The sequence below is a fragment of the Ipomoea nil genome, unplaced genomic scaffold (genome assembly GCF_001879475.1).
Source record: "Ipomoea nil cultivar Tokyo-kokei standard unplaced genomic scaffold, Asagao_1.1 scaffold1694, whole genome shotgun sequence".
Taxonomy (NCBI): domain Eukaryota; kingdom Viridiplantae; phylum Streptophyta; class Magnoliopsida; order Solanales; family Convolvulaceae; genus Ipomoea; species Ipomoea nil.
In genome coordinates, this window is record NW_017618122.1 from 1 (window position 1) to 9,199 (window position 9,199).

Sequence of the window (9,199 nt, forward strand, 5' to 3'; positions counted from 1 at the left end):
CCATCAGCTGTACACAGCAATACATTTTTGTACGATATTCGGCATCCAAATTGACAAAACGGAGTCACATCTTCGTCGTGCACATATAGAGCATTCTTCCCCGAAGACATTTTCATCTAGCACTATTTTAAACTCTCTCCATTCCCAAGTGCACGCTTGTAATAACAGTATAGTAGCCATAATGACTTAGGCATACTTGAGGAGTTCAACTCAAGCTTTTTGACTTCCTTGCTCGGTTTCTTCTTACATTGTTTCTAATTTGCAAAATATACACATATTAGGTAAATAAATAAATATACTAACCAAGACATGTGAATTATATACATGCACAAATTAACATCTCTACAGTTTATATGAAAAATGCAAAACATTTGAAAATTGAGAGGATGAAGCAAATCTGCAAAACATTTGACAGAGGCACCAATACGTAGATAGTAATTTTTGCCTAATAAACTAAGTAAAATGTAAACTTCAGTAAAGAGGGAATATTTACCTCCAAGACATCTTCTTTGTCAATAAACTGCAGCTCATCATCATCATCTTCGAAATCCAATTTTTGTTTCATAAAACCAATTTCTTCTTCACTCAGCTTCATCGCACCCTTTGCATCCTTTGCAGTACAACTCCCTTTTTCTTCAATCGGAGATGATTTAAAGGCAACATTTTGAAGGACCAAATTTTCTAACTTTGCAACTCTGTCTTCTACTGTTGCTTGTCGTCTTAGAAGGACATTTTTCTCATGGTTAGGAAGCATCCCTTTACCCAATCTGAAATATGTTGAGGGATTGACATGTCCACCTATAGCCCTCACCCGACCTCCATGCTCCTTAGATTCAAGAGCCTGTGTCAGGATGTCCTCATTTGGTCCTTGAAGTTGCAACAAACCATCTTGCTTTTGCTGAATATATTCATCCTGTAATTCATGACAAATGACCATGATAACCACAATCTTTCGAAATACATAAAGAGGAAAATACCAGTAAATTAAAGGTTTTGCTTACAATCTTTGTAAATTTTGTCTTCAAAACATCTCCTTCTATTTCTCCTTGCTTACTAGTTCTCCCTTTCTTCCAAAGTATAGCTCTATTCACTTCGTCATCATCACACAATTCTGTTGACTACAGCCAAGAAGATTTATCAATGTCAAACTAAGGTGAAAATGAGTTTAAGTTATTAGTGAAAGTGAATAGAGATAAATACTTACAATTTCACTAGCAAGACGCGCATATCCTTTACGAGCAAGCCTATGTGGATAAAGGTTTTGCTTTCTTCGTACCTTTTGCTGCTCGCTTAGTTTCTAAGACAAACATGATCAAAACTTGACATTATATTTCTAAGACAAAGATGATGCTTCATGCTTGAAAAGTGAAAACAGACATGATAAAAACAGAAATGAGGAAAAGGGGGAACACTTCATCTTTTTTGATTTCTTAACTGAACTCATTAATTGGTAATATTACAATAAATCTTAATTGTTATACGGTTTGGAACAACCTGAATACATAAATGCTAAACTAATATATATATATATAAATATATATATATATATATATATATATATATATATATATATATATATTCTAATTGAATATGCCTCATAGGTGGGGGATTTAATTTTTAGTTATTTCCAGAGGACAGATGGCCAAAGCATAATCTTAATGACTAAGCATCACAACAAATCATATTACTGCAATTACACAGGACAGTCAGAAATCATGTGGCATCAAACATGGGTGTGGTTTCTGCAAGTTTGTGTACTGTATAGAGCTAAATTGTTCAATGGGATAAGTTGCTATTTTGTTAAACACACTTTGCAAGATGAATACCTGTGCAAAAGCTTGTGGTGGGCATTTGAACTTTTTAAATTAAATTGATATATACACATATAGATAGACTTCTAGTTTTGAGGTTACCTTGAAGTCTTCGGACATGCGGCTAATCACAAATTGACTCCATTCATCTCCCATAATACCATATCCTGGGGGTGGTTTGTGCAAGTTTTCTTCATCATTCAGTCTCTTCCAAATAAAGTTATTTGTGAGTTGTGTTTTATATTGCCGCCATTTGTCATTTGCTGAACTCAAGCAAGGTTTCTTGAATATTGCCGGAACTCTGAAGCTCAACTACATAGATAAAATTTTGTGAGAATTAAACGACTAATGTGTTAAATATCACAAATACTAAGTAAACGAATTAGATTTTCCTTACATTAACAGCGTCCCATATCTTGTCTTTAATATCCTGTGGCACATGTTTCCATGTCTTAAAATTCAACTTCACCTTTTCTCTTGCAAGGACACCAATGTAACTTTGTAGTTCTGCAGCACTATCTCCAATTGGTTGTCCTAGTTCATTGAATTGTACGTCTTTCTTCAGTCCTTGTGCCCTTTGCATAGCAAGCTTATGCATTTGGGTACGACCTCGTGTGCTCCTCGTTGACTGGGTTTCTTGAGAACCCGACATGTTTTCTTCCTCATCTACCTGAACCGAGTGATAGCATACCTTACATGTTTGGGTAACACACCTCGAATAGCAACTGGAAGCAACTGTTGCATGAAAGTGTGACAATCGTGAGATTTAAGACCAACAAGTTTCAAACTCCTTCACATTGACAAGGTTTCTCACATTAGATGAATAGCCTGATGGGACTTTCATATGTAACAAAGAGTTACAAACTTTCTTTTTCTCATCTTTGCTTAGGGTATAGCAAGCAGGTGGCAAAAACGTTCTCTTCTCCCCTTGTTTTGGTGCCAACTCCATTCTCACATTCATTTCCACAAGGTCTAGTCGAGCAGCTACCCCATCTTTGGTTTTTCCTGGGATGTCAAGTAATGTGCCAATAATACTTTCACACACATTTTTCTCAATGTGCATGCCATCAAGAACATGCCGAACATGCAAATGCTTCCAATACTCAAGCTCAAAGAAAATTGATTTCTTTTTCCAACATGATTCACTAATTTTTCTTTTAGCATTTAGCTTGCCACTGTTTTTTCCCCAACTACAATTGATCCCCTCAACTGTTTTCAGAACATCATGGCCACTCAATGGTTTGGGTGCTAAGTCGAATTCTTGCTTACCATCAAATGCCTTCTTTTGCCTTCGATAAGGATGAGTTTTACATAAAAATCTTCTATGTCCTGTGAATGCCATTTTCTTACTATGCTTCAACCTCTTGGCATATGTATTCTCACCACAGATAGGACATGCATGATATCCTTTGACAGTGCAACCTGATAAGTTCCCATATGCTGGGAAATCATTGATCGTCCATAGTAAAACAGCTTTAAGGACGAATTTTTCTTGTCGGTATGCATCATATGCTTCTATACCTTCTTCCCACAACACTTTTAAATCGTCAATCAAAGGTGCCAAATAAACATCAATGTCATTCCCGGGTTGTTTAGGACCAGAAATCAACAAACTGAGCATCATGAATTTTCGCTTCATGCACATCCAAGGAGGAAGATTGTATGTAATCATGATGACTGGCCAACAACTATATGTAGAACTCATTACACTATGGGGATTTATCCCGTCTGCAGATAAAGCCAATCTAAGATTTCTTGGCTCATTAGCAAAATCTGGCCACATTTCATCTACTGTTCTCCAACAAGGTGCATCAGCTGGATGACGCAAGTAACCATCACAAACTTTATTATCACTATGCCAAGTTAACTCCTTAGATATATCCTTGCTCCTAAACATTCTTTGAAATCTTGGTATCGGTGGAAAGTACCATAACACCTTTGCAGGAACTCCTATGGATATCTTAGAATTCTTGCCTATCTTCCACCTTGAAGTTCCACAAGTAGGGCAATTAGTACAATTTGCATTCTCCTTACGATATAAGATACAGTCATTGGGACACGCGTGTATTTTCTCGTAGTCCATTCCCAATGCAACCAAGCTTCTCTTTGCCTCATATAAAGAAGAAGGCAGTACGTTGTCAGTTGGAAGCATTTTTGCAAACAAATCCAGAAGGTCCGTAAAACTTGCATCGCTCCAACTATATTTTGCCTTCAAGTTATATAACTTCACTACCGCTGATAGTTTTGTAAACGTAGTACATCCAACGTATAGCGGTTTCTCTGCATCTTCTAGTAATTTACTAAATTTGTTGGGATCCTCAACGTATTCGTCATAAGCAGCATTTACCATATCTATAGGATTTTCATCAACACGATTATGCTCTTCTCCCCTAATTAGACCGCCATCATCTATTGAGTTGTTTAACGTAGCCTTCTCCCCGTGCCATATCCATGACACATACGTTCCATCCATTCCATTACGGTACAAGTGTGCCCTTATAGTATCAAGAGGTTGCTTCCTTAGGTTGCCACATATTGCACATGGGCATGATATTGAATTAGGATCAACGGCATTTTTTTTAGCAAATTGTAAAAAAGATTCTACTCCAACCTCATATTCATAACATAATCTATCTTTTGACATCCATTCTTTGTCCATTGTTTATTTATACACCAATGCTACAAAACAGTCAAGTGACAAGAAAAATAAATTCATATCGCTTAAAAATTATACAATTAGTAGTAACTACCAAAACAAAAACCACATACTTATTTGGTACCTGCTGCATGCATCGGTCATATATTGCCAAAACAAAAACTTATTAAATGAATATAATTATACAATTAGTAGTAACTAGCAAAACAAAAACCACATACTTAAAATACTAACTAACTAACTAACTAACTATATATATATATATATATATATATATATATATATATATATATATATATATATATATGTACACACACACACTAACAGTATACTATATATATGTGTGATGAAATATATATATGTTTTATAATTAATGTTGACACGGAATATATATTCTATACTAACAGTATAAAATATATATACTAATTAGTGTTGTTAGAGTATATATATATACTATACTGTTAGTGTATTTTTTTGGTGAGGATACTGTTGCAGGTTCTAGAACAAATAGGGCTGCTAGAAAAAGTAACGAGAATGGAAGTGATAGGAAGAATCTGAGGGGAGGTATAAATGGAGCAAGGAGTAGTAAGGTTTGAGAGAGGTCTGACATGGTGGAATGGCAAAAGAGAGAGATATAAATACCACCATACATATTACAGACTTAAGAATACAATAACTTCATTAATACCTTGAAGTAAATCTGCATAAGTATACTCTATTTCATTCAACTGCAATGTGTAGTCAAAGGCTCAAGTACTCATATAACTACAAATTTACTTTCAACCACATGTGAATCCTTTCACAACAGATTAGGCAGAATAAATGATAACACTTGAATTCATTAAAAAGTATCAATCATAACCTTAATGTGGCAGTTACCTCAGAACAAATTAAGCAATATAATTCTGCAAAAAACTAAGATTTCCTAGTGCCAATATCACATAGAATAGTTTGATTACCTCAACCTCAATAATAAACATGCCATGACAAACTCTAACCATTAAAAAATATAACTGACCTATTGGAGCACTGGGTAACTGTCCGTCCTTCAAGGGAAGCAGCAACAACCTGCCAATTACTCTCACCAAAAGCTTCCACAGCAGCTCTCAGTGTATTATCCTCCTCCTCAGTCTTCCTAGTTCAACCATCTGCAGAATGTTACAAACTAATTACATCAATTTCTATTACTCAAACAGTCAACAGAAGGATCAAATACTACAAGCTTCCTCAATTATGTACAAGGACTTTGTTCTGCACTCCCACTGCTTTTATGTGGCTATATCTCAACAGATTTAAGGTTGTGATCAAAAGATTTAAGGTTTGCTTTCTCAAACTGCAACTTGTTTTCCTCCTACTCTATTCCCATCTTTTATATCAATCATGTCCAATCCAATCAATGAACTAACAGATACTACATGTCTATGAAGAGTGTACCAGTAACAAAGGGCCGGCCTGAAACATCAGGTCAAATATTCAGAGCATAGGACCAAAGTTTGAACACAGAGCATGAAAAACACAAAGCCATATAAGCTTATACCTTCCATTCATGCGCTGTGGTTCAGAAGGAAGAGTAGCTCGCACACGTGTTTTCTCCTGTACGCGGTCGGCGGTCGGCGAGGGCGGTACGCAGTCGGCGGTCGGCGAGGGCGGTACGCGGTCGGCGGTCGGCGAGGGCGGTACGCAGTCGGCGGTCGGCGAGGGCGGTACGCCGTCGGCGGAGAGCACACGAGGAGGTTATCGGAGACTGGCGTGGCGGAGAGGGAAGACCGGCGTGGCGGAGAGGGAAGACTGGCGTGGCGGAGAGGGAAGACTGGCGTGGCGGAGAGGGAAGACTGGCGTGGCGGAGAGGGAAGACTGGCGTGGCGGAGACAATTTTGGACTAACCCTAATTTTGCGCTCTTTTGTCTGGGAGGGAAGACAAAAATTTCCCAAGTTTGTCTTAGAGGGAAATTTTAATTTGTCTTAGCTTAGAGGGAAATTTCATAACAAAATAATAATTTAATTACTCGAGTCGCTACATCCGGTCAATTAAAATAGAATCGGGTATATAGGTACAGAACACGAGATTCATAGATTTCTATAATGTAGATTCATAATTTCTAATTTAAATACAGTTGTATAGATTAATAATTTATATATAGTAAATTCATAATTTCTATACTGCAGATTCATAATTTCTGTATTGTTGATTCACAATTTCTAAAATGTATAGTTATAAACACTTGGGAATATGAACATCGCAAATTATAAACACAACGTTCTGTAATTGTATGTGAATATAGATCAGAGTTATTCAATCATTATGAATATGCATTTCAATTCAAAAATTATGAATATATAGTTTGGTAATTATGACATACAGCTAATTAAGATCGCGGCGGCAAAAGAAATGGGATATAGAAAATTGTACGGCATCGATCAACTACTCTTTCATATCCATTCTCAACGTGTTTCAGGCATGCCGGAGGGGTCGATTACCAACAGTTTCAACCTTGTTAGTCATGCGCTAGCCGGAAGGGTCGATTACCAACATATAGCTAACCTTAGCTTGTTAGTGAGAGTAACACATCTTTTGTACTAATAGTGAGAGTATATTTTTAATATAAATATAAAATTAAAATTTCGTCACTAAATCATAAACTTTTAACTAGAGTAATTTTTAACCGTCACAAAAATTATGCAAACAATACATTTAATGAGGGATTTTTTTACCCGTCACTAAATTTTTGTCACTAAAAGCTGTTTTTCTTGTAGTCTACATAAGTGTTGTTGTCGCTTGGTGGGTTTAACTTAGTTTATTATGTTAGTGGTCCTAGGTTCTATTCTTCTTGGGGGGAATTCTTTAACTATTTTCTAAAATTGTTGTCTTGGTTTTCACAAACAACACAGAAGCAACCCAGTTATATACCAGATGTTGCACTTTTAAACATAAGAGGTTGTGTTGTGTAGTTGGTAAAATTGTGTACTTGTTAAGCATGAGGTCATAGGTTCGACTCTTCTAGTTAACATCTTCATTTTTATTTTATATACCTGTTAAATAATGATGCGCAACGACAACGGTTGTTTAAAACCGTTGTCTTTATAGTGTTGTGTATTCAAATACACTTAAAGACAACATACCAAAGACAACGGTTAAATAAAACCGTTGTCTTAAACAAATAACGAACATGCAAAGACAACGGTTTTATAAAACCGTTGTCGTTTTAGTGTTGTGTATTCGATTGTGTTTAACGACAACACACCAACGACAACGGTTAAATAAAACCGTTGTCTTTTTTTAAAAAAAGAGCGCACAAAGACAACGGTTTTAAACAACCGTTGTCTTTCTAGTGTTGTGTATTCCAGTGCGCTTAAAGACAACACACCAACGACAACAGTTAAAAAAACCGTTGTCTTATTTAAAAAAAAAACGCACATAGACAACGGTTTTTAAAAACCGTTGTCGTTGTGGTGTTGTCTTTTCACAAAATGCACAAAGACAACACACTTATAACAACGGTTAAGTAAAAACCGTTGTCTTTGACAAAAGTGTTGCATCAAAGACAACGGTTTTGGACCAAACTGTTGTCTTTTATACAAAAGACAACACTTTTCTTAAAAACTGTTGTCTTTCTAGTGTTGTCTATGTGCATTTTTCTTGTAGTGATATCATACATAGATAAGGTATAAGTTGTAAAGCCATTTTCGAAACGGAATACATATATATATATAAGTTCAAAACCAAGAGTAATAGTCAACATAAGACTCAACACTCTCAACAAGAACACGGGAACACATCCCAAGACTACAAAGAACAACAACGACTCACAAGAAGTCTCAAGGTATAATCTATCATCACACAATAGATTAATACCCAACATGCATAACTCAAATGAATAAGACACCACAAACGGCAACACATGCCAAGGAAACACATGCCTTTGTGACTACACACTTCACAAGAAGAGAACTCACAACAACGGCTACACAGGCCCTCGTGACATCACCCATCACGAGTTGATATGCCTTCCTTATGGCCGGTTCCAACCTTATGGCTACCCCCAACCTTATATCTTCTTCCAACCATTACCTCCAGAGCCCCTGTACACCAAGTCCAACCTTTTCCCTCCGAGGACCATCGTCCCCATCCGCCAACGACCGCCAACAAAACCACCCATTTCATAGTACACGAGGGTACCGTTCACATACACGGCAACACATGCCTCGGCAACACATGCCTCTCCCAAAATACGTGAACCCGACACACAGGTCACAAACTCCATAATCACGTCATGGCCACCATGAGGACCACTGTAATACCTTGGTGACCAGTGTCCCATACCACTAATCGTGCAATCCAGGTAAAGCCACACACACATCACACCTCGACAGGAATCAATCAACGGATCACAACGAAGATATGAAACCATACTCAATCAAGGAATGGGTCACAGCCCAACAACAACAACGAAGAATAACACAAGTTATCATCAACCAATAAGAAGGTACAAACAACACACACACTAGCATTTTAACACCGAACTAGCATGCTTAACAAACGGGTAAACCAAACGTAGTTCCGAATAACACACAAGACTCACCAAAGTTCAATGAATCACATTGTTGAATACTTAGCGCGATTCAAGACACCAAAACCTACATGGATTCCTACCATATAGTTCTAGACATATGAAACATCAAGAAGACACTCAAATATTTCCACAAAAGGACATCGGGAAGTCAAAAGACCAAA

The 9,199-nt window shown here is 36.9% G+C and overlaps 1 protein-coding gene across 1 annotated transcript; it reads right to left on the bottom strand.

Annotated features, from left to right (window-relative positions):
* Nucleotides 1-2,577: 2,577 nt before the first annotated feature.
* On the bottom strand, nucleotides 2,578-4,284 carry LOC109191553. Its single transcript, XM_019342180.1, has one exon. It carries the CDS (start codon nucleotides 4,282-4,284, stop codon nucleotides 2,578-2,580), a length of 1,707 nt encoding a protein of 568 aa, XP_019197725.1.
* Between the last annotated feature and the right edge of the window lie 4,915 nt (nucleotides 4,285-9,199).